The sequence below is a fragment of the Mesocricetus auratus genome, unplaced genomic scaffold (assembly GCF_017639785.1).
Source record: "Mesocricetus auratus isolate SY011 unplaced genomic scaffold, BCM_Maur_2.0 Super-Scaffold_100028, whole genome shotgun sequence".
NCBI classification, from domain to species: domain Eukaryota; kingdom Metazoa; phylum Chordata; class Mammalia; order Rodentia; family Cricetidae; genus Mesocricetus; species Mesocricetus auratus.
This window is the reverse complement of record NW_024429209.1, coordinates 1,472,467-1,498,901: the sequence shown is the minus strand read 5'-3', so window position 1 is coordinate 1,498,901 and position 26,435 is coordinate 1,472,467. Positions and strand designations below refer to the sequence as shown.

At 40.3% G+C, this 26,435-nt stretch overlaps 1 protein-coding gene across 2 annotated transcripts in view; it reads right to left on the bottom strand.

The window, feature by feature from the left end:
• Itch (itchy E3 ubiquitin protein ligase) overlaps window positions 1–26,435 on the bottom strand; it is an 89,174-nt gene extending 62,739 nt beyond the window's left edge. Inside the window, exons 1-4 of one of the 2 annotated variants that reach the window (XM_040732621.1) lie at window positions 26,313–26,435; window positions 21,258–21,334; window positions 10,746–10,836; window positions 2,859–3,000 (exon numbers count right to left, since the gene is read on the bottom strand). In XM_040732621.1, the coding sequence (XP_040588555.1) occupies window positions 2,859–3,000; window positions 10,746–10,815 (212 nt within the window). In that variant the 5' untranslated portion in view covers window positions 10,816–10,836; window positions 21,258–21,334; window positions 26,313–26,435. Of the gene's footprint in view, window positions 1–2,858; window positions 3,001–10,745; window positions 10,837–12,764; window positions 12,789–21,257; window positions 21,335–26,312 lie in introns of those variants that run through there. The other variant, XM_040732622.1, reaches the window with a different exon arrangement.

The following is a 26,435-nucleotide window of genomic DNA, read 5'->3' as shown; positions in this document are numbered from 1 at the left end:
AGGTGGATCACTGTGAGTTGGAAGTCAGCCTGGTCTACAGAGTGAGCTCCAGGACTGGCTCCAAAGTAATACAGAGAAACCCTGTCTCAAAAAACCAAAAAACAAACAAACAAAAAATTGTATTTTTGTTGTTGTTACTAATGTTTTGTTTTTTGAAACAAGGTTCCTCTGTATAGTCCTAGCAGTACTGGAACTCGGTCTGTAGTCCAGGCTGGCTGCGAACTCACAGAGATCTGCCTGCCTCTGGCTCCCAAGTGTTAGGATTAAAGGTGTACAACACCATCACCCAGTACTTTGTATTTTATACTGAAACAATCATTACATTCTGATCCACATTTTAATCTATGCTCCCCAAATCCTATGTGCTACATTATTCTAAAGTCTATTCACTGGCAAATAATGCTTTTCCTTTTAATTTTAAAAATTACAGTCCTTTCAATGAGTGCTCAAATGTCTCAGGTTGTACTACCAATATCTGACATTTTGCCAGTAAGTATTCAAAGTGAGTGCTATCTTATTTTCATGAATTTATACAGCAGATAAAAATTATCAACATGCATGCACATGCATAGATATACAGTATACAAACCTAGTACTTTAACATTAGCAGGTATTAGAAAACAACTATTATAGGAGAGAAACTGCATAGCTACATAAAGGATATTAGGCACGTATACACTCAGATGCGAGTGTTACCATGATATGATTATTTTTTTTAAAGATTTATTTATTGTGAACACAACATCTTGCTTCCATTATGTCTGAACACCAGAAGAGGACACCAGATCTCATTACAGATGGCTGTGAGCCACCATGTGGTTGCTGGGAATTGAACTCAGGACCTCTGGAAGGGCAGTCAGTGCTTCTAATCTCTGAGCCATCTCTCCAGCCCAGATATGATTATTAAGTATAAAAACAGAGTTACAGGAGCTGGAAAGATGGCAAAGAATGTAAAATGCAAAGGGACCTCTGAGTTCAGTTCCTAGAACCTACAAAGAAAAATTTGGCTGCACAAAGTTGTTCCCTAACTTCATGAATACCACAGCATGCACCCCCTCATAAACAAACACAAAATAATAATAAATTAATTTAAAGAAATTAAAATAAGGGCCGGAGGGTTAGCTAAGTGCTTAAAGCACTAAACATACTTCCAAAGGACCAGAGTTTGATTCCACCTCCAGGGGATCTATGGCTCTCTTCTAGCCTCCGAGGTTACCCACACACACGTGCATACAGAGATGCATACACACATGAATAAAAAAATTAAAATAAAGTATTTTTAAAATAAAAATAAATAAAAGCAATGCTATAGCATAAAATATATGATATAACTTTTTGTCATAACATATAAATAATATTTTAAAATATAAAAAAACTGAATTTTGGTTTGCAGGGGCACTATGATTAAAAAATACAAAACTATTCCTTTTTTTTAAGATTTATTTATTTCTGGGGGTTGGTGACACACGACTTTAACCCCAGCACTCGGAAGGCAGAAGCAGGCGAATCTCTGGGAGTTCGAGGCCAGTCTGGTCTACCGAGTGAGTTCCAGGACAGGCTCCAAAACAATAGAGAAATCCTGTCTTGAAAAACCAAAAAAGATTTATTTATTATGTATACAATATTCTGTCTGCATGTATGAATGCATGCCAGAAGAGGACGCCAATGTCATTATATATGGTTGTGAGATACCATGTGGTTGCTGGGAATTGAACTCAGGATCTTTGCAAGAGCAGCCAGTGCTCTTAACCACTGAGCCATTTCTCCAGTCCCACAAGACTATTTCTTTAAATGGTGTTTTGCAATGTGATCCAGTATGCCTAATACTTGTAATCCCTCTATCTTAGTCTAAGAAGATCTGGGATTGTATGCATGTTCCACCACACCCAACATATACATACACACAAACCCTAATTTTAAAAATAGAATTGTGGGGATGGTGGCACACACCTTTAATCCCAGCACTTGGGAGACAGAGGTAGGTAGATCTCTTAAGTTTGAGGCCAGCCTGGTCTAAAGAGTGAGTTTTAGGACAGCCAGTGCTATGAAGAAAATCCTGTCTCAAAAAGGAAAACAGAAATAATTAAGTGCTGTGCATAGAAGCACATACCAATAGTACATGCATTCAGGAGGCTTGAGGTTAAAGGGATAAAGAATTTAAGGCTAGTCTGAGCTACATAGCAAGCTCCAGGCAAACTTGAACTATGTAGCAAGACCCTGTCTCAATACAGAACAAAACAAAAGGTTTTTTTTTTTTTTAAAGTGAGTTAATCTCTGAACCTGATTCAGCCCCAATTTAAAAAAAGAGCTACTAGGACGAGAAAGCTGGCTCAGGGATTAAGAGCACTTACTAATTTTTGCAGAGGAATTGGATTATCTTCCTAGAATACTCATGGTGGCTAACAACCATTTGTAACTCCAGTTCCAAGCTATCTGACACCTTCTTCTGACCTCCTTGGTCACTATACACATTTGGTGCTTAGCCACATACACAGGCAAAACACACATACACATAAAATAAAATCTTTCTTAAAGGCTATTATAATAATGTAAAAATACTAATTAATGTATAAAATTTTTAGAACTAAAATTAAAAGAGACAGCTATCTTTTATAAAGAGTCCTTTCCACTTTTCTTCAATGGCTACAGTGATACCATCATCAACTAAACTGTGGAGAAGATGAAGACAGACCAGAACAGACAAGAAACCATCTAAAGAGAAACAAAAAGGAAATTAGAGGAAAGACTCCTAGGAGCATGTGGGAAAGGTGCAAAAGAAAAGGGAATTCAAAGAAACAGGCATATTAGAGTCACATCTCTACTCATGTATAAACAAGTATTACACTACTGGAACTTACACTGTAAGGGGTTGCTTCCATTTGGGACTGTTTGTGTTGTTACATTTTTCTGTCTTCTTTGACTGCCCATCTACTGTGACTTCTACATAAGGACTTGGTCCAAACCAATTCTTTTTATTTTCTTTAAGTTTGGCTGAGATGACTGTAAAAGAAAAGAGAAAATACTTTAACATTTGAAATATTAGTTTACTCCTTGATCAATGCCATTTCATTGAAGATTTAGCTGGTTATTTTGATTTAGAAGCAGCTGTTTTCTAAAATATTTATTAATTTTATTTAATATTTATATTTCTTATATTTTCCTATCTTAGTAAATACACACATATATGCAGGCCTTCTACACATCATACACTCAAAAAACTACCAAGAGACCCACCCCCTCCATAGCCAGTGCCAGGATCATGGGCATGGCTACCATGCCTGGCCAAAATGAATTTATAGCCCAGCTCTCCAAGCAGTACAACATGTACTCTAGCATCTAGGACCTGAGCAAACACAGGCCCAAGGGAGGGCCATAAATCTCTGACTTCCCACAGATCAAATCATTTTCTAGCATGACTTTGGCCAAATCGTTTCTTGTTTTCCTCTAATATGTGTGTATGTATGTATGTGTATATATTCAAACACAAACACACACACACACACACACACACACAAAGCTGGCATGGAGCATGGTATGGTGGTTTTAATAAAAATGGCCTCCACAGATTCATATATTTGAATGCTTAGTCACCAGGGAGTGGCACTATTTGAAAGGATTAGAAGGATTAGAAGGTATGCCCTTGTTGGAGGAAGTGTGTCACTGGGGGCAGGCTATGAGGTTTCAAAGCCCATGTCAGGGCCAGGCTCTCTCTCTCTCTACCTGCAGATCTGAATACAGAACTCTCAGCTATTTCCCCAGCACCATGTCTGCCTGTGTGCCACTATGCTCCCTACGCCCCACTATGATGACAATGGAACTAACCTCTGAAACTGTAAGCAAATCCCAAATAAATGCTTTCCTTTATAAGAATTTCCATGATCAAGTGGGGATGGTGGTGCACACCTTTAATTCCAGCACTAGGGAGGAAAAGACAGGTAGATCTCTGAGTTCCAAGCCAGCCTGATCTACAGGAGGAGTTCCAGGCCAGCCAGGGCTACACAAAAAAAGAAAGAAAAAAAATTTACCATGGTCATGGTGTCTCTTTGCAGCAACAGAAACCCTAACTAAGACAGTAGGATTTAAAACCCGTGTGGTGCGTGCGTGCGTGCGTGCGTGCGTGTGTGTGTGTGTGTGTGTGTATGCATGTACATTTATTTATAGTTCACATATATTTTTTTCATTTTACATTATATTTATTTTATTCATTGGAAGGAGTGCTTGTGCCACGGTGCAAATGTGAAGGCCAGAGCACAACTTGAGGGAGATAGTTCTCTCCTTCCACCATGTGGGTTCTAGAGACTAAACTCAGATCACCAGGCTTCATGGCCAAGTGCCTTTACCCACTAAGCCATCACTGGCTCAATCCACTTCTTTTAAGTTCATTATATCAGGTATTTGTTACAGTATCAGAAAGCTGACAAATACATGATATATTTGCTGAAAATAATTTTTATCTATTGTTTTTGTTTTTCCATTTTTCTTATATGTATGTGGTATGTGCATGTGTCTAAGCATAAATCTTTGCATGTATATATGAATGCATTGAAGGCTCAAGGTTGATGCTGGGAATCATCCTTGATTGTGCCTCTATTTTATGCATTAAAGGAAGGTCTCTCAATTAAACCTACAGCTGGCTGATATGGCTGCTCTTGCTAACTCCTCCACCTTCCAAGGCTTGAATTACAGGCAGGCCACCACAGCATTTACTTGGATTTCTAGGGAAAAGAACTCCAGAGTCTTCATATTTGCATAGCAAACACTTTTACCACTGAGCCGTATTGCCAGTCCATTATTATATCTGTTTGCTTGTTCATTTTTTAACTGTATTTGAATGTAGCAATTAAAATATGTGTTGGAGGCCACACACATATACACACAATTTTTAAAAAAGGATATGGTTTATGGCCTGACGCATTCACAATCTAGAAGATGATATAAACCAGGAATAGCAGAAACTAACTAATACAACAAATGTCAAAGGTAAAGAGACTGGGGATCACTGTGTAATAAAGCTATAGGTACCTACCATGCCTTAAAAAAAAAAAATCTAGCAACTCGGAGCTGGGGAGATGGCTCAGAGGTTAAGAGCACTGACTACTCTTCGAGAGGTCCTAAGTTCAATTCCCAGCAACCACATGATGGCTCACAACCATCTATAATTCAATCTGGTGCCCTCTTCTGGCATGTAGGCAGAACACTGTATATGTAATAAATAAATCTTAAAAAAAAAATCTAGCAACTCATCTTGACCACATAGAGCTACAGTGTAGAAAATCTTAGCTAAGACTAAAAAACTTCTACACCTCAATGAAAAGAAGCAATACATGTTAAACTTAAAATGATGCAAAGTTGCAAAGTATGGCTAAAGGGATAAACAAAGATTAAGATGTTACTTAACAGGAACCAAAAGATTTTAATAGCCATTTTCCCAAAACAGATATAAAAGTAGCCAACAAATGCACAAAAACTTGCTGAACATCATTAGCTATCAGGAAAACAAAACCACAGCTAGCAGGATGAGTACAAAATGATAGACAACAAGCATTGGGAAGAGATGGAGAAATTAGAAACCTATTATGTTGCTGAAGAAATTACATAATGGTGCATCTGCTTTGAAAAATAACCTAGAATTCTCAAAATGTTAAACATGAATACTATATGAACAAACAATTCAACTCCTACAAACACATCCAAGTAAGCAGAAAGCACACAACCTCACAAAAACTGTACAAATGTTCATAAAATTATTTATAGAGCATTATCCATAATGGATAAAAAAAATTGAACTCTAGCAAGATGGCTCAGAGAACACAGGTATCTACTGAGGACTTTAGCTTGATCCAAAGAACCTCATGGTAGAAGGAGAGAACCATTGTCCACTGGCTCCCATACACTTGCATGTGCATAGAAATGAACACACACACACACACACACATAAAATGTAAAAATGTAAATAAATATAAATAAATAAAAGCAGAAACCATCCAAACATCCATCAAGTAAGAAATACATAGACATTAACATAATGGAATGTTGTTACTTGGCAATAAAAAGAAGTGAAGTACTGATGTATATTACAATGTGAATAAAAAGAAGAAGTACTGATGTATGTTACAATGTGAATGAGCCTTGAAAACATGCTAAGTGAAAGAAGACACAAAAGATCACAAATTGTATTAAGAGACATCCAAATCCACAAAAAGTGTGTAAGTGGCTGCCTAGCTATGTGGTTACTATTCACAGAGTAAATGGTTTGTGATGCTAATGGATATAAGGATTCTTTCTGGAGAGACAAAAATCATTCTAAAATGGTTAAAGCAGGCTTGGCAGCATGTCCGCAATCCCAGAACTCAAGAGGGAAGCAAGAGATCCCCTGTCCAAGGTCATCCTTGGCTGCAAACCATATTTGGTACCAGACTGAGCTAGGAGACCTTGTCTAAGAAAACAAAACAAAACACAAAGTAAATAAATAATAACAGCATGACACATCAAATGGACCTAACATATCTACAGAATATTCTACGTAACACCAAAGAACATGATCTCAGGAGTCCATGGACACTTCTTTAAAATAGACCACTCAGAGGAGATAAAACAAATCCTGCCGAGCGTTGGTGGCACACGCCTTTAATCCCAGCATTCGGGAGGCAGAGGCAGGAAGATTTCTGTGAGTTCGAGACAAGCCTGGTCTACAAGAGCTAGTTCCAGGACAGCCTCCAAAGCCACAGAGAAACCCTGTCTTGGAAAAAAAAAAATCCTAACAAATTCAGAAAAACTGAAACAACTCTGTGGATACTATCTGACTATAATGCAATAAAGCTTAAAATAAACCACAAGTGATTCTCTAGCAATTACATACATTCATGGAGATTAAACAGATTACTGAATGATTAATCAGTCAAAGAAACAGGTTAGGAAGAAAGAAATAAAAATGTCCTCAAATGAAAAAGAAAACACAACAAAACCTTTTTGGGACACATTAAAAGTAGTTCTAAGAGGGAAGTTTATAGCTCTAAGCACCCATGTTGAAAAACGGATCAAGCCAGGAGTTGGTGGCAAAAGCCTTTAATCCCAGCACTCTTGGGAAGCAGAGGCAGGCTTATCTCCATGAGTACGAGGCCAGCCTGGTCTACAGAGTAACAGCCAGGACAGCCAGGGTTACACAGAAAAACCCTCTTTTGAAAAAGGAAAAAACAAAACAAAACAAATGGATCAAAGACTGTAATGCTGTGAATGAAGCCTAACACACTGAAACTGCTGAAAGACAACATGGAGCAGTACCTACAAGATGAAGATATAGCAAAGGACTTTCTGATTTGTCCCTGAATTAAGTGAGGCCAACAACTGATAAATGGGACTTGATAAAACTAAGTCTTCTGTACAGCAATGGAAACAATCAACTAACAGAAGAGGAAGAGAATTTTTGCCAACTATTGCTGAGAAATAATCCTCTGTACACTGTAAAGATTTGTCACTCAAATTGGTTTAATAAAACGCTAATTGGCCAATAGCCAGGCAGGGAGAACAAACTAAGGATGATGGAAAGGAGAAAGGCAGAATCAGGAAACACTGGCCAGACAAGGAGAGAGCAAGATGGGCATGCCTTACTGAGAAAAGGTGCTGCCATATGGCAGATAGTAAATAAGGGATATGGGCTTACTTAAAATGTAAGCATCAGATAATAATAAACCTAAGTTACTAGTCAAGCATTTACAAATAATATTAAGCCTCTGTGTAGTAATTTGGGAAGTGGCTACTGGCTATTTGGGACCAAACGGCTCCGAGACAGGAAAATTCCACCTACAAACTATAGATCTGATAAAGGATTAATATTCAGTATAAATGAAGAACTCAAAGCTATGGGTCTAAACAGAGTTCTCAAATAAAAATGGCTAAGAAATACCCTTAAAAGTGTTCAGCATTGCCCGGCAGTGGTGAAACACATCTTTAATCCCAGCAACTGGGAGGCAGAGTCAAGCGAATCTCTGTGAATTCAAGGCCAGCCTGATCTGTAAAGTGTGGGCCAGGATAGGCTCCAAAGCTACAGAGAAACCCTTTCTCGAAAAACACAAAAAGAAAGAAAGGAGAGAGGGAGGGAGGCAGGGAAGTTCAGATCATCAGCAATTTAGGAAACAAAAACTAAAACCACTCTGAGATTTCTACTTACCCCAATCACAATGACTAAGATAAAACAAAAACAAATAAATAAACTGGTAACAAATGCTAGGGAAGATGTGGGTAAAGAGGAATTTTCATTGTTGGTAGAACTGCAAACTGGTGCCACCACTATGAAAATCAGTACAGAGAATTCTCTAAAAACTAAAAAGTAGATATACCATAGGACCAAGCTATATTATCCCTTGGCATATGCACAAAGGATTCGACAAACTACTTTCCAGATACTTGCTAAGCCATCACCATTCACAATACCAAGAAAATGGAGATAATCTAAATGTTCAACTTATTAATGGATAATGAAAATGTTGTACATTTATACAACAGAATTCTATTCACTGTAAAGAAAAGTGAAATCACCCAATTTGCAAGTAAATGGATAGAACTTGAAACAATCATCCTGAGTGAGCTGACCCAGACCCAGAAAGGTGACAGCTACATGTTCTCTCTTACTTGTGGATCCCATCTCTGAATCTTTAGATATAAGAGTATATAATTTTTGGTGTAGCTGCAGAAACAAAGAAAGTAAAAGGGATCATGGGGTGGAATGGAAGGAAGAGCTCTAAAGAGGAGAAGAGTAGGACATGGGTTCTATGAAGCGGGAAATGAGAGAAAAAAGATGGGCAAAGCACTTTAACTAGGGAAGGGGAAGGTAATACAGAGAAAGAGGGAGGGAGAGGAGGGATGAATAACACCAAGGAGATTTGTAAGGGAACATTTTATGCTGACTTAATATATATACCATATATAACTAAGCACTTACATACAGCTCATATGTACATTATATATAAGTGTATGTACACACATATACATATTTTTAAATGCAATTATGCCATTTAGGGTGATAATGCTCCCCCTAAGAGCAACAGACATCTAACAAAAGCCTCAGACCAGACATAGAAAACCTCCTTTTCAGCTGTTGGTCAGGAAAGTCCAAGGGACTCCCAAACAGTGCAGGCTGTTGCCATTGATCTAACTGGCCTCTTAGAACTTGAAGACAAGACCCTATTGCTAAAGATACCACTCCCACTCACTTTGGACACAGAACTTGGAAGAATCAAGCTGGAACTGACCTAGAAGTCTCTTCCCTGTGGACTACCTCTTACAGTATCAAAAGGTGCTATGCCAACTGCTAGGAGAGAAAAGCAATCAATAGCCCTACCCTGATGTAAAGCCTATGAACCATAACAATGACCAGCACAGCCAGATACACACAAGGCTACAATAGTGACACTTACATCTTAGGGGTAACTAACAGCCGTTTAATTTAAGACCCACACAATTGAAGAGAATTCATAGCTGCTACCACAAACCTAGCCAACTACCTGTGGTTAGTGAGGTCATAGACCCTAGAGGAAACCTACTAGTGTAACTTTCCTAAAGCAGTGTTATTCCATATTGTGTTCTAGGTACTTATTTATCCTTATATCCAGATAAATGTATTTTTCACCCTTCAACAAAGTAGCTTCAGGTGGGTAGTGGTGGGGCATGACTTTAATTCCAGCACTTGGGAGGCAGAGGCAGGCAGAATCTCTCTGAGTTCGAGGCCCGTCTGGTTTACAAAGCTACAAAGAGAAACCCTGTTTCAAAAAACAAAACAAACAAAAAAACAAACAAACCAAAAAAAGTAGCTTCCTTTTGTAGCACATAGGGACCATCACAGAAATCCACAACTGGTCAAAATTCAGAGAATAATTAATCACAGGGTGCCCAACTCCAATTGCTACATCTACAACTCAACCTTATACCTAAGACTCAAGGAACAACGCAGAAAAGGGAGCAGAAAATTTTGAAAAGCCAGAAGAGTGAACATCAGCTGCAAGACAGTGTCTTCTATATATGACATGGAAATTGTACCCATGAAATCTCAATAATATTGTCCCCTAAATAAGACCTGCACAATGACAGTATCAGCCAACACCAACGTGGTTTGGAGAAAATCTTCTAAGACCCACCCCTAGATGAAGAGCCATAGACAATTAATGACCTAAGAGAGGGAGAATCAGTCTTCTCTAGAAATGAGCACCCTGTTAAATTTCCAACTCCAAGTAGTCAGCCCTAAACACACACACCACCAACAACAAAACACTAAGTGGACTCAGTAGAGTGTGGGGTGTGTGTGTGTGTGTGTGTGTGTGTGTGTGTGTGTGTGTGTGTGTGTGTGTGTGTGTAAAACAACATAACTAAAGAAGAGGTCAGACATTTGAGTAAGGAAAAACACAGGAGTTAGAGGGGGGAGGGATGGAAATGATAGAAATGCAGTACTTATGTATGAAATTCTCAAAATTAAAAATTTAAAAGGGTAAATAAAATTGGTTGTGGTGATAATGGCTCAATTCTGTTTATAACTCAATAAAATTATTAATAACCAACAGTAATTACCTAGATACCAGTTTAATGAAGGAGAATAAATCTATAAAAATGATTTTTATGTATCTCAACATTCTGCTCATATATTCATTCATCAAATACTGATTTGATGCCTATAATGTAACAGTCCACTAAAGATTTTGTTCTCATATTTTAAAAAAGGAAATTTTAAATTTTTAAAATAAAAAAAAAAACCTTACCAGTGATCTGAAGTTGTGATTTCATGGTCAAGCTACCCACTGAATGAAGCTGTGATCCACTGTCAGACATACCATCAATAAGACAGCAAACCTGAAAACAAGACAAATGAGATGCTATTAACATCAAAATTTTCCATTTAAAAATATGTAAATAGCTATAGTCTGGCCTTTCATACTAAAGGCTTCATAATAATCAATGGTATTCACATTGCTAAACACAATTTTCAATTCTAGTATTCATTCTACTATCAGTAAAATTTAAATTTCTTCCTCTAGTACAAACAACAATCTTCCCTTAAGTTCCCAAGACACATTTTCTAGGTCTATGGTCTTTTGGTTAATTTCTTTTCGGTCTCTTTAAAGATTCCTTTTCTTGGGGTTAAAGAGATTGTTCTGTGCTTAAGAACACTTTCTGCTTTTACTGAGGACCCCAGTTCAGGTCTCAGCACCCATATGGAGGCTCAGAACCATCTGCACTTCCAGTTCCAGGTGACCTAATGCCCTTTTTCCTCCTTGGACACCAGGTACACAAGAACATACAAGTACAAGCAGGCAAAACACTCAACTCATACACATAAAAGAAAATAATTTTTCTAGATGTCTTTTTCTTCTCTCTGCTCCTAATGCTCCTAATGCTGGCTTATACAGGCTCAATTACTGGTTTTCTCTAGATTCATTCCCTTGAGGACACTATCAGGTCTTAAGGCTTTAAACTGCATCTATATAAAAACATGACCCAACCAACTAAATCTCTGGCCCAGATCTTACTCCTAAAGCCTAAAAAACTTCACTTGGTTATCTAAGACACCCCATAGTGAAGATATCCCAACTCAACTCCTGATCTTTTCTATAGACCTCTACTCTCTGAATACATTCACCAGTGGTCTCGATTCTAACTTCTAGATGTTCGAATTAAAAACTTTGTAGTCATTCTTGACAACTTTCCTTATATTTGCTTCCACCTACCTACAAATTAAGTATCTCTACTGATACAGCCCTTTCATTCTGAATATATCTCATAAAATCATTAGTAGTCACCTAAGTTAAAGAGAAATGAGATAATGTAAGAGTTTCAACTCTGCATTGTATGATGCTATTATCTGATTCCCAAAGGAACCTCAGAAACATACCATCATTCTGCAGTTTGTTACCTAGTCCTCAATATCCAAAGGCATATTTTACACAGATCTATGACACCCCCCCAAAAAAAATCAGGAAATACAGAAGCACTCAAGAAACAAAGGTCCTTGAGATCTTAAAAATTAAGACAGGTGGGAATAGGTAGAAAATCCTGTAATTTAAATTTTATTTCTTCATTTTATTCATTACTATTCCCTTCATATGATGCCTTATTTTATATGACTCTTCTTAAGCTACTATTATAGTTCAACATTCCTCATGAAAAAAAAAAAAACAAGGCAATGGAACAGAAAAAAAAAAAGAACTGAGGTCAAGAGTGTAGCTCAGGTATAGCAGAGTACATGGATAGCATATATAAAGCCCTGGATTCAGGCCCAGCACTGCATAAAACTTGGGCATGGTGATTCATGACTGTAATCCCAAGACCCCAAAAGTGAAAGCAGAAGAATCAAAAGTTCAAGGTTATCCTTAGCTATGTAACCAGTTAGAAGCTAGCCTGAGCTAGAGCTACATGAAACTCTAGTCTCAAAAAGAAAAAAATTAATAAAAATAAAAGTCAACTATAAACTATAGCCAGAGCTATAAAGAAAAACCCTGTCTCAAAAAACAAAAAAAAAACAAAAACAAAAACAAAAAAAAAAAATCAATGGAGGAGGAAGAGATGGCTCAGTAGTTGAGATTCTGTTGCTTTGACAGACATTAGAGTTCAGTTGCTAGCATCTTTTTCAGATAGGTAGCTCACAACTACCTATAATGGACATCTTCTTCTGGCCTCTGAGGGCACCCAAATGCATATACATGCCACAAATACACACAGACAAACTAAATCCTTTAAAAAAATAAGTAAATAAAAATCAGCCAGGTGGTGGTGGTGCACACCTTTAATTCCAGAACTCGGGAGGCAAAGGCAGGCGGATTTCTTCAAGTTCCAGCCCAGCCTGGTTTACAGAGCAAATTCCCGGACAGGCTCCAAAGCTACAGAGAAACTGTGTCTTGAAAAAAATAAAACACACAAATAAATAAATCAATGAAGGGCAGGTGAGATGGCTCAGCAGGTTAAGATACTTGCTGCCCAGCCTTACAACTTGAATTTGATCCTGAAGCCCACATGGTGAAAGGAGAGAACACACACTCTCACATGTTGTCTTCTGTTTTCTTCATATGCAGAGTAGAACATGGGTGCCCATAACACGGTAGGTAGGTAAGTAGGTAGGTAGGCAGGCAGGCAGGCAGGCAGGCAGGCACGTAAATAAAATAAGAGTGAATGGAATGAATGAGCTCTTGTTCTATCACTAGTAATACATAATAGAAACAAACTATGAGCTGGGCAGTGGTAGTGCACACCTTGAATCCCAGCACTTGGGAGGCAGATGGAGCTTTGTGAGTTGAGGCTACAAAGTGAGTTCCAGACAGCTAGGACTGTCTCAAAACAGTAAAAAATAAAGTTAAAAAATAAAGTATGAAACAAACAATATCAGTATCTTCCTAAAAACTAAGAAATTCTATAAAGCTAAAAACAACCTAGAAAGAGCTGGAGAGATGGCTCAGTGGTTAAGAGCACTGACTGTTCTTCCAGAGGTCCTGAGTTCAATTCCCAGCAACCACATGGTGGCTCACAACCACTTTGAATGAGATCTGGTGTCCTCTGCTGGCCTGCAGGCAGAAAGCTGTATACACAATAAATAAATAAAATATAAAAAAATATATAAAAATTTAAAAAAAACTAGAAAACTGACCAGTATCATTGACAAAATGAAAAGTAGGAAATCTTGTAAGTGAAAATTAAAACAAACAACGCTTTATTTAAGAAGCCAAATCTCAGGCTGCTCAGCAGTTGAGAGTATATACCACTACTAAGAGGACATGCCTGACTGCTAAATTAATTTATACTTTCCAAAATTCTTTTCATTCTATTTATTTATTTACGTATTTATTTTCATTTTATTTGTTTATTTTTAAGGCAGGGTTTCTCTGTGTAGCCCTGGCTATTCTAGAACTCACGCTATAGCCAGGCTGGGCTTGAACTCACAGAGATCCACCTACCTCTGCTGCCCAAGTGCTGGGATTAACAGTATGCACCACCACTGCCTGGCTAGCGGAAGCATTCCTGACTGATTTTTTTAATAAAGTATTATTTCTATTTTTATTTATGGGCATTTTACCTGCATGTATGTATACACTTCATGTATACCTTATGGCCAAGCAAAGTAGTTTGCCTAAATGTAGACAACAGATAAAGATGCTTGCTGCCAAACCCGACAATTCAAGTTTGATCCCCAAAACTTACATGGTGGAAGAGAAAAGTGACTCCTGCAAATTACACTATGACCTCTACACACTCACTGTAACGCATGCACACACTCATGCACACAAATAAATTCATGTAATAAAAAAAGTTTTGCCAGGCAATGGTGGTGTACACCTTTAATCCCAGCAGACACAAGAGGATCTCTGAATTCGAGGTCAGCCTAGTCTACAGGGTGAGTTCCAGGATGGCTAGGATTGTTTCACAGAGAAACCCTGTCTCAGGATAAAAAGAGTTTTCTTTCATAAAATGTGAAACCCAATAAAATATTATCTATTTCCTCAGAAAACAACTTTATTGTGGGGCTGAAGAATGGTTTAGTGGATAAAACACTTGCTGTGCAGAAGCATGAATGAGAAACTGAGTTCAAACCCAAGCACCCACATAAAGAGCCAGGCATGACCATGCCTCAAATACCAGTGTCATGAGGAGCACAAGCAAGAGGACAGCTGGGACTTTCCAGTAGCCAGCCTAGCTCTAAGTTTTGTGAGAGATCTATGTCAGGGGCATAAGGTGCAGAGTGATACAACACCAGATGTCCTTTGAGTATAGGCACACACATGTGCACATTCACCATACACAAACACACACAAAAACAACAACAAAAAACAGAAAGAGAGCGAGCCGCTGTTAGTCTTTCTGTGGCTAAGCTCAATATTGCTCAATAAGTGGTAGGGTATGAAATGCTGCTCTTTTCTGGAATAGAAAAATATCTAAATATTGGAGGAACATTTCTAGATGTGGGAATTGCAAGTTTCTTCCTAGCAAACACTGCTTTTTCCTCTTGCTTATCTCTCTTCCTTTCCTCTCTTGAGAAGGGCCTCATGGAGACCCAGGAGGCTCAAACTTAACTGAAAATGACCATGAATTTCTGACCTCCTGAGGGCTAGGATCAACTGCCATCTTGCAGGCAGAACCAAAGGCTTTGTGAATGCTCAGTGGTCCTCCACCTCCACCCCTCACCCACACCTCACAATGCTCGGTGGTCCTCCACCTACACCCCCAGACCTACACCTCACTTTTTTTTTTAAATATAGCCCAGTATGGTACTTACAGAATGGCACTTAAAATATATTCAGTTATTTTAAAGAAACCAGGAAAATGAGATAAACATCTTAAATTTCAATATCAGGCAAAATTTTAATAATATTTACTATATTGAAGTGTGACTGCTGGCAAGTAGCTTTGTTATCCTGAACAACAACAAGAAAAAAAAAAACACAAAAACTGACAAAGTTCTTAAAGCAGGAGGACCCTTGGGACCTAATACAGAAGCAGTTCAACAAACACTTGCTAAGTATTATCAATTTAAACCAGTGTTGTGGTCCATGTCTATAATTCCAGCACCGGGAGGCTCATGAGAACAGGAACACATCAACTACATAGCAACTTAGAGGCCAGCCTGGGTTACATGAAACCCTCTTTCAAAAAAATAACAAAACCCACTAACATTGTTATGTTTTATTTCCTTCTAGTCTTTGTGCCAAAGCAGAAGACAGCGTGACCTCTCTTTTTTTTTTTAAGGCAGGGTTGGTGATATACTATTTATGATTTATTAAAGCTTGCCTGAGGATTCAGAAAGCAAAGTCAGCCACAAGCTATAGAGGTCAGACAGTGGTGATGTACACCTTTAAGCCCAGCAGCCATAGAGCTAGGAGGTGGTGGTACACACCTTTAATCCCAGGACTCAGGATTAAGAGGTAGACTGATCTCTGTTAGTTTAAGGCCACAATGACTACATAAAATTGATTCAGTCCTAAAAGAAACAGCTCACACAAAGGTGATCTCAACACCTGGGATCACATGCCTTTAATCCCAGCACTAGGGAGGTAGAGTAAGGAGTAATGTGGCTGGGGGAGAAAGAAATAAAAGGCAGTGAGAGACAGGATCTAAGAACCTTTTGCCGCGGGAGGCAGAGGCAGGTGGATCTCTGTGTCTCTGTGAGTTCGAGGCCAGCCTGGTCTACAAGAGTTAGTTCCAGGACAGCCTCCAAAGCCACAGAGAAACCCTGTCTCGAAAAACCAAAAAAAAAAAAAAAAAAAAAAAAAAGAACCTTTTGCGGCTAAGGATTTGTGGAGACAGGACTGCCATTTCAGCTAGGTAGAGGCAAGATCTCCTGGTTTGGCTGCTTTGCTTCTCCGATCTTCAGCTTGAAGCTTGAACCCCAATATTTGTCTTTTACTTTTTGTGCTACAACAGGGTTTCTCTATGTAGACCACGGAGACCAGGTTAGCCTCAAACTCAAAGCTATCTACCTGCCTCTGCCTCCAAGTGCTAGAATTACAGCTGGCTCTGGCTCCTCATTTGTAAAACAGTAAATACTAGAAAAATCTTATGTGACTGTTACTAGTAGTATACCACGAGGTCAACAAAGCATTAAAAAGGTAGTAACTCAGTCAGGCGGTGGTGGCACATGCCTTTAATCCCAGCATTCAGGAGGCAGAGGCAAGCAAATCTGTGTGAGTTCAAGGCCAGGCTAGTCTACAAAGCTACATAGAGAAACCCTGTCTCAGGAAAAAAAAAACAAAAAACAAAAGTAATGAATCAGCACATAAAACACAAAGTATAATCAAAGAGTGGACAAGAAGGCATCTGAGAGGTCTCACGCAAACATGCTGTAGACAGGAGTAGAGTGGGGCACCTTTGGAATCCCAGCACTTGGGAGGATCAAACTTCAAGGTATTCCTTAGCTACAGTGAGCTTAAGGCCAGCTTCAGCTACCCCATCTTTTCTTTTCTTTTTTTTGGGGGGGGATATGAGGGGGAATATAAGACTCTGAGAGATTAAAATCAACTTCCCAAGATTAAGAATACAAAAACTACAACACAAGTCTCCCAGATATCTTTCCAAAAGAATTACTTTGGGAACTGGGGTAAAATGGCCACTCTGAGGAACATTTTGAAGATACTTGGAAACAGAAACAATCTTTCCCAGTACATTTCTTTTTGAGGAAATATCTTTATTTCTGGTAAGATAGGCCATCATTGAAGGAATGGAGGCTGATTTGCTTCTTTATTGCAGATAACAGCTTCTTTTCCCCCCTTTTAAAGTCTACATATTTCATTTTCGTACCTTCTAACAATCTGAAACAACTTTGCAATCTCATTTAACTACTCTCCCCTGTACTCATTTCCCTTCTATTATCTTTCACAAATCACATCACCATCTCCTTCCTTTCTCTCCATAACTATCAAAAAGAGCACAGTTAAGTAAGCATCTGATTAAAGCAAATGAGACTCCAAGGCCTTGTTCTGTCTTAAGCATTTATAGGGCAACTAGCTAACGCAAACACAAACTAAATCAAAAGGTCACACAGGCCGGGCGTTGGTGGCGCACGCCTTTAATCCCAGCACTTGGGAGGCAGAGGCAGGCGGATCTCTGTGAGTTCGAGGCCAGCCTGGTCTACAAGAGCTAGTTCCAGGACAGCCTCCAAAGCGACAGAGAAACCCTGTCTTGAAAAACCAAAAAAACAAAAAAACAAATAAAAGGTCACACAGTTGAGAGAATAATAAACATTAATGCTCACAGTGGAGACTAAGTATGACTAAGTTTGCCAAAAGACATAGTGATGATGGTGACTGGCAACTAATAGTCTCAAGTTTATGGTTAGGCACTGATCCTCAGAACAGATTTTCTTTTCCATTCTTTCTCTCTTTCTTTCCTTCTTCCTTTCTTTCTCTCTCTCTCTTTCTTTTGTGTGTGTGTGTACATGTGTGTCTTTTTGAGACAAGGTCTCGGGTAGCCCAGACTACCTCAAATTTGCTATATACACAAGTATAACCTTATACTCTGTATCCTCCTACTTTGGTTGTCCTACAACTCACTAGGTAGACCTTGAACTCACAAAACTCTGCCAGCGTCTGCCTCCCATGTGCTGGGATTAAAGGAAGGAGTATGTTACAACACCCAGCTTTTCTACTGGAAAAAAAAAGTATTATTGTGCATATAGTGGTCAGAGGACAACTTCTCAGAGTCAGTTCTCTCCTTCCACCCTGGGTTCTAGGAATCTAACTCAGGTCATCTGGTTGTTCAACAAGGGCTTATTATTTGCTGCCCCATCTCACTGGTAGCACACTCTCTCTTCGTGTGTGTGTGTGTGTGTGTGTGTGTGTGTGCGTGCGTGTGTGTGTGTGTGTGTGATCACTTGTGCATGAATGTGGTGTATGATATATGTACTTTGTGTACATGTGTATAAAGGCTAGAAGGTAGACAGATGTCAGCTTGCTTGCTTGCTTTCTATCTTTAAAACTGAGGGCAATTTTATTAGAATTTAAAAAGAAAAATTCCTGAACAAGCTGCAAATTTCAGCATCTGTCAAAAGGGAAATGACAAAGCAGAAGAGAAAAGCCATGCCATTTAAACCAACATGTTCAGCAATGGAGATTAGCCATGTCGTGGACAATCAACAGCATGGATAAAATCAGGGAAGGAGTTGTAACTTTTAAAAAAAGAAGGGAGGGAAGGAGAGAGGGAGGGAGGGAGGGAGGGAGGGAAGAAGGAAGGAAGAAAAAGAGTGAGAAAGTCCAGAGTATCAGGAAAAGTATGCTTTAGAAGGAGACAGACGAAAAGGAAGGACTCAGAGAGGAGGGCACATTTAACACAGCTACATGGCTTTAGCTCCATAAGCAACTGCCCAGCTCGCTCCTCAGTTTTACACCTTTAGGTTTGAGACAGGGTCTGTCTCTCATTGATTTTCTTTTTTTTTTTTTTTTTTTTTTTTTTTTGGTTTTTCGAGACAGGGTTTCTCTGTATTATTTTGGAGGCTGTCCTGGAACTCACTTTGTAGACCAGGCTGGCCTCGAACTCACAGAGATCCACCTGCCTCTGCCTCCCAAGTGCTGGGATTAAAGGTGTGTGCCACCAACGCCCGGCCTCTCATTGATTTCTAGGCAGACTAGTGAATGAGTTTAGAAATTTGTCTCTCTGCTCCGCACGCCCCACTGGGGGGTTATAGGCACATGCCACTGTGCCTGGCTTCTTAGGTGGGTTCTGGTGACCCAAACTCAGGTCCTCATGCTTGTAAGGCAGATACTATACCAAACAAGCCACTTCCATAGCTCAAATTTTACTATTTTAGTGAATTTCAAGTCCCTTATTGTTACTGGGTTTTGAAGGGGATAAGGGGATAGAAAGCCTTGCCAAGTAGCCCAGGCTAACCTCCAACTCACAAGCTTCCTACTTTAGTCTTACAAGAGCTGGGATTACAGTTATTAGCCACTATGCCCAACAGGTTTCTAAATCTTATTCATTTTCTAATTCTAAGTTTGTATCCTTTGACCAACATCTCCCCATTTTCTGTACCTAATTCTTGGGAGCACCCTTCTCTCCATTTCTAAGAGTGAATCTATTTTATATATGAGAACGTGCATTTGTCTGTGCACTAATTTACATGACATAATGTCTTTCAGGTTCATCTATGCTATCCCAAATGGGCAGATTTCCTTCTATTTTAAGGCCAAGTAGTACTTCCTATTACACAGATACATCACATTGTGTGTGTGTGTGTGTGTGTGTGTGTGTGTGTACAAAATATAAATACAGTTCACATTTATCCATTTACTTATCAACAAACATGTCTGTTTCTATTATCTTGGCTATTGTAAATAATACTGTAACAAAGCTATAGCAATGCAGTTTATTTCTCAGAGGTAGTGACTATAATTCCTTTCAGTTTCCTTACCTAATAGTTCAGTTTCACATGCACTACTTCAGAGTGTGTGTGTGTGTGTGTGTGTGTGTGTGTGTGTGTGTGTGTGTGTGTGTGTGTATGACTGGCCCACTAATCTTTCTCTGCTGTTTTGTTGTTTTTAAAGAGATAGGGTCTAACTATGCCACACTGGTTGACCTGGAGCTTGTTATGTAACTAGGCAGCTTCAAATTCACAGAGATCTACCTGCCTTTACCTCTGGAATTAAAGGCTTGTGCCACTATCCACACAGCTCTACTCTTTCTTGGCCTCTCTTTTTTTTTTTAAGATTTATTTCTTTATAATGTATTTAGTGTTCTGCTTGCACGTATGTCTGCATGCCATGAGGGCACCAGATTTCATCATATATGGTTGTGAGTCATCATGTGGTTGCTGGGAATTGAACTCAAGACTTCTGGAAGAACAGCCAGTGCTCTTAACCTCTGAACCATCTCTCCAGTTCTTTTCTTGGACTCTTAAACTGAGCCCATCTTGTAATGTTTTCCTTATAATAACAGTACCAATTTATCCTACCTTACAGATCTAGATGTCTTAAACTATGAATTCATTTTCTTTCTTTCCTTTTTATGCAGACAAGGTCTCACATGTAACCCAGGATGGCCTCAAATTCACTATGTAGTCAAGGACAACCTTGAACTGCTGATGGTCCTGAGATAACAGGCTTGTGCCACTACACCCAATTAATTTAGCACTAGGGATTGAATTTAGGGCTTCATGTATGTTAGGCAAGCAAGTGAACTACATTTTCCACCCCTTATTTTCAATTCTAAAGATTTAATACGTATTGTTTTATTTGATTCTCACAATAACCCCAGGGAGGTAGAAAAGAATTAATATATCTATATAGAAGAAAGATAACCTGAGGCCAACAGGTAACATAGACTGTCAGTGCAAAATCAAATCAGAGTCCAGATCTTTCTTTCATTTTCTACACTATACTATGCTGTATTCTTATGAATTCTACTTTTTTTTCCTCCCTAGAGATAGGGATATACAGTTTCTCTGTATAACCCTGGCTGTCATGAAACTCACTCTGTAGACCATGCTGACCTTGAACTCAGAGATCCACCTGCCTCTGCCTTTCTGAGCACTGGGATTAAAGGTGTGCACTGCTGCCACCGCCTGCGCTGCTGCCACCACCACCACCCAGCAATTTCTTTACTTCTTAACCATCACATGTATATGTTTGGACATGTTTAAGGAGATAAATACTTATAACACAGCACAAATGAAAAAGCCAATTGATGTAGCCAGTAACTAACATCCTCTCCCACACAACTCTCCACAGCAGCTTTGTGATCAGGACTTGCCCTCTGTTCCATACTGCCCCCAAATGTCTCTGACAGGTTTGTCACCACACCTGAAGTTCTCACTGGTTGAGTCACTTCTTTGGGTTAAGGCGATGTTTCCAGAAGGCCACTGTGAAATGCATGTTATCTGAAAGAGAAGAAGGGCCCATACTCAGGTTAAACAGATCCGTGATAACCTTGGGAATCCCCCCCCCAAAAAAAGTCTTTATTTGCCTTCCCCCCCCCAAAAAAAAAAAGAATCCACAAGAAAGAAAGACATTTTATACAGAACAGATAAGATAAAAAAAACTTCTGGGGAAATGACTCCTGCACAGTATGGGATAATATCCACTTGGATATGATGGACATTTGCAAAATAAGGATAACCATATATACACATATTCTTTCCATAAGGGTCACTGTAAAGTATATTCCTACAAGTCAGATACTCCTAGAGACTGGAACACAGGCTGGGGGAAGCACTGAGTATCTGAGTTAAAAAAGCAACAAAAGTTAAAGCTGGCAGCAGCTTTCCAACAAAGGTCACTAGTAGATTGGAGGAGGGCGAGGTCAGGGACAGCTTCTCATTAGTACTACTACTCATTAGAAAAAAGCTGCAACTTAGTATTTTCAGATGAGGACACCTCTCAACCAGGGAAGGCCCCTTACTGATCTATATTGACTAAAAATCAGTATCATTTACAGCACAAAAGTTGGCATATCTTTACTGAATGCTTTTTATGAACCCATAATTTGCTAAGCACCATAAATACAGTAAGAAAAAACAAAATTTTACCTTAGTTCTATTAACCAATCCCCAAACTAAGAGAGGTAAGGCCCAAGAAAGGAAAGGGAGCCTTGAGACTGGCAGTTTCCTGTTAGTACTAACTCAATTTCCTGAGTCAAAAGGAGTACACTAAACTCCTTTCTAGGCTAAAATTCATTACCCTCTTGTCTATACAATAAATAGGCATAGGTAGAAGTATTTTTTTTCTAATATGACAACAGTTTGTATAGTAGCATACACTCACTTCAGTAAACCGGAGAGTACGAGAGTTATAGCATTTGCTTCTAGTTCTAGCTCTAACTCTAACTAGTTTTAGATAAAGTATCTTTTTTTTTTCTTCTCCTCCTTCTTCTTCTGAGACAAACTCTCACTATGTACATCTGGCTCACCTGGAACTAGCTATGTAGGCCAGACATATGGATCTCTGTGAGTTCAAGATCAGCTTGTCTTCAAAAACAAAAACAGAAAGCTAAGAGACTAGGCCAGTGTAATAGTATATATGTGGCATATGCATGTGTGTGCATGCACACATACACAGACTACCTACTAGATAACTGTTCACTAGAGATATCAGTCATCAATCATAACATACTTCCCCAGAGAACTAATACAACCAGAATCCACTTTTCTTGGTGGGGGTTGGAGGTGAGGACCTCACACTGAAGCATAGATTGGCCTGGATCCTCCCTAACAGTAAGTACTTCCAGAAGCTATTTCCAACCAAAGTTGGCCTGCAACCTAAAACATATTTGCCACTATAAAATAGACAATCTCTTCCAATTGTAAAGCTCAAGTACCAAGTTTCTATGACTAGAAGGAAAACACACTGAGCAATATGGATTGATGTGCTGACAGTCACATAGTCCAAAACTCAAGCTCAGTTCCTGATTGTATATGATCTAGCTCTAATTTCTCAAAGATGCTAATGACTATATTCTAAGAGAAAGGGAACCCTTTAGCCAGACAGCCCTAAAACAATCCTATCAAAAAACATGGCAACCCCTTATTCAGTTCCTCCTCCAAGACCAACCTCGGTCACTTACAAGGCAGACTTCTGCAAGTCACTTTCACCCTTTCGCTTTTATCCCAGAGTCATCTTTTTAAAACAAGCGCCAACTTACATCACTTCCTTTCCCAAAAACCTTTATCTCTGTGGACATTGGTGGTGCACGCCTTTAATGCCAGCACTTGGGAGGCAGAGGCAGGCAGATCTCTGTGAGCTCGAGAGGCCAGCCTGATCTACAGAGCGAGATCCAGGACAGCCTACAAAACAATACAGAGAAACCCTGTCTCAGAAAAAAAACAAAAAGCCTTTATCTCAAACAACATAAAACTAAAAACTACTAGCCTTGTACAGAGAAGTTTTCTAGAATCGCTCCTTTTACCTTTCTGGCCTTAAGTCCCACAACGCTGTTCTCCACTGTGCTTCCTGCTGAACTCTTTTTCTCCCAGTCTGCCTGATTGACACAGCCTTGAGACATTAAGGTATTTCCTTTCTGCACTGCCTTCCCTTTCCTCGCCTCTGTCACATTCCTACTTATCCTTTAGAGCAGTGGTTCTCAACCTTCCTAATGCTTCAACCCTTTAACACAGTTCCTCATGTCATGGTGACCCCCCTACACCAACCATAAAACTGTCTTTGCTACTTCCTAACTATAATTTTGCTACTGTTATGAACCATAATGTAAATATTTCTGGAGACAGAGGTTTGTCAAAGGGGTTGAAAGCCAATGCCCTACACAGAACTCGGTTGTTTAGGCTTTTTTTTTTTTTTTTACGAGACAGGGTTTCTCTATATTGTTTTGGAGGCTATCGGTCTAGCCCGGCCTCAAATTCACAGAGATCCGCCTGCCTCTGCCTCCCGAGTGCTGGGATTAAAGGCATGTGCCACCACCGCCCGGCCTGTTTAGGCTTTTTTTTTTTCCAGACTGGGTCTTACTATGTAGCTCTGGTGGGCCTGGAACTCACTACGTCGACCGGGCTAACCTTGAGTTGGTACACCACCAAGCCTAGTCCTCACTGACCAGTCTTGCCACTTCCTTCAATAATTCCCACACTAGTCACTTCTACTTCCTTTCCTAGCTGAAAACTTTTTGAGCTGTCCTTGGTATAGCCACACTACTGTTTGCCTCAGTAGCTCCCAAGACCACCCAATTACTTGAGATGTATTTTCAAATAAACTGGTAGAAGCCAATCCTGACCTACAATTCAATCTCAAAAATGAAACCTGAGAACATCTCTGTTTTTCCAAAAGGGACTCACCTCCCAGTGCTACTGAGGTGTAAACTCTGGGTTTTGTGTGTGGTAAACAAGTGCTCTACCAACTGAGCAGCATCCTCTACTTTTAAAATCTCTCCTGAGCTGTGCACTGGTGGTTCACCCCTTTAATCCCAGCACTCAGGAGGCAGAGACAGGCAGATTGATGAGAGTTCAAGGTCAGCCTCACTACGGAGTGAGTTCCAGAACAGCCAGGGCTACACAGAGAAACCCTGCAACCCCCTCCCCCAAAAAAGTTCTGGTTCAGCAGAATAGCTCATTAAGTAAAGACATTTGCTATGAAAGCCTGATGACCCAAGTTTGATCCCTGGAACCCACAGAGTAGAAGGAGGAAACACTCTTAAGGGCTATCTTCTGACCTCCTACTCAAGTCCTGGCATACACACACACACACACACACACACACACACACACACACACACACCAACAAATCTAAAAATTCCTTCTGTACCCATAGTGTACCTACAACTCCAGCACTTGGAGGCAGAGACAGGAAGACACAATTAAGTGTGATGCCAGTCTAAGTTTACACAGGGTATTCCAGAGCTATATAGCAAGATCACGTCTCAAAACAAAAGAAAAACAAAAAGATTAGAAGGTCTTATAGTTATGCCAATGAAGAAACTTTGGGACCATGGGTCAGTCTTCCTCTTAATGAATGTAAAGCTATTTTTAAAAGAATGTAGAATTTATTCACTCTACAATAGTTGCTTTTGGTTTCATTATATCCTTGTTGACATCTATTCTAAAGTCTGAATTCATGAGCTCACACACACAAAGTACACTCAGTGTTCAAAGGAGAATTTCCTCTTTTCTAAAACCTGAAAATTTTTTAAAAAACTGGAAAAATTAAGCCTTAAATAAACCTGTGATACACAAGGCTGAATCTCATCAAATTTGCCCCCCCAAAAAAAAAAACAAACTTTATTTCAGACGAGAACCAAGCCGGCTGCCAACCCTGAGAGTGGACATACACGGCCTTTATCTATTTTCATAAGATCTCTCGGGTCCAGGAGAAACACCGCACTTAGGAGCACAATGATGGGTGGCTAGGTTGTGTTCTGTAACTTTGAAGGAAAAAAATCCAAAACTCTCACTCTTTCCTCCCCACTTCTCCCTTCAGACAAGTTCACTACAACTGTTAGAGTGAAGCAGAAAATTCAACAAGATTAGGATTTTACTAACACAACCAAGAAAACAAGTGACTAGGGAACCGTCGGTTTCGGGTACTCCGAAAGTTCACCTGGTCACATATCTAACTTTAGGCCCAACGCCTACCTCGGGTGCACTGACCCTTACATATTTTCTCTTTTGAAGTTGCAGCCCGAAACCACGTCTCAAAACTCGAGTCTTCTACTTTAAAGTCATGTCTTCATCAGGCTTCGACCCCTCACATGCGCTCACCTCTACTTTTTTCTTTGCTAAAGAAAAGTACGCTCTCGAAAGGAAGGACAGTGACAGCTCCACGTCCTCAAAAGTCGGCGGCGCCGGCCTGGGCCGGGACCACCATAAGTGGGGACAATGGAAGGAGGAGGGGAGTGAAAGACTGGAAGGGGAGGCAGCCACGGGAGAAGGTCCTCCGCGAGTGGGAGCTTGGAAAAGTCTCGGGAGAGCTTGCCAGGTGGCAGGTGGGCCCGGCCGCCGCCCCTCGAAGGGCCACGTCGCTCGGGCGGGCCGCTGCCACCGGGCCCCGCGCGTAGGCCGGGCCGCGGGAGAGGAGCCCCCCGGCGCGACAGCGGGGCTCGGCGCTGGACCCTGCCCACGTCCGCCTCGGCTCGGCTCTCTTCCAACTTGGGGTTCGCGGGGCCACCGGCTCGGGCCTAGGCCAGGCACTAGCAGCTCGGCTCGTCCCGCAGACCCACCCTCCGCCCGGCTTGGGCCACCAGCCGGAGCTCCGGGCGCCCCCCACGGACACCGGCTGCGGGAAGAGCAGCCTCGGCTCTGGGTCCGGACTCGCACGCCGCGCTCCTCTACCGCTCGCACTCTCCATGCCTTTCCCCATGCCAAGCTCCCTCCTAACTACAGAACTGCCCCCAGCTCCCAGCCCCCAGCGGGTGTTTACCGGGACTCGGGGCGGCGACGACTCCTCAGTCCCTCCACTAAGATGGCAGCCGGTCCCGAGCCCCGACTACAGCGACTAGAGCGAGTTCGCATCCAGTGCGCAGGCGCGTCCCCTAAGGCGCAG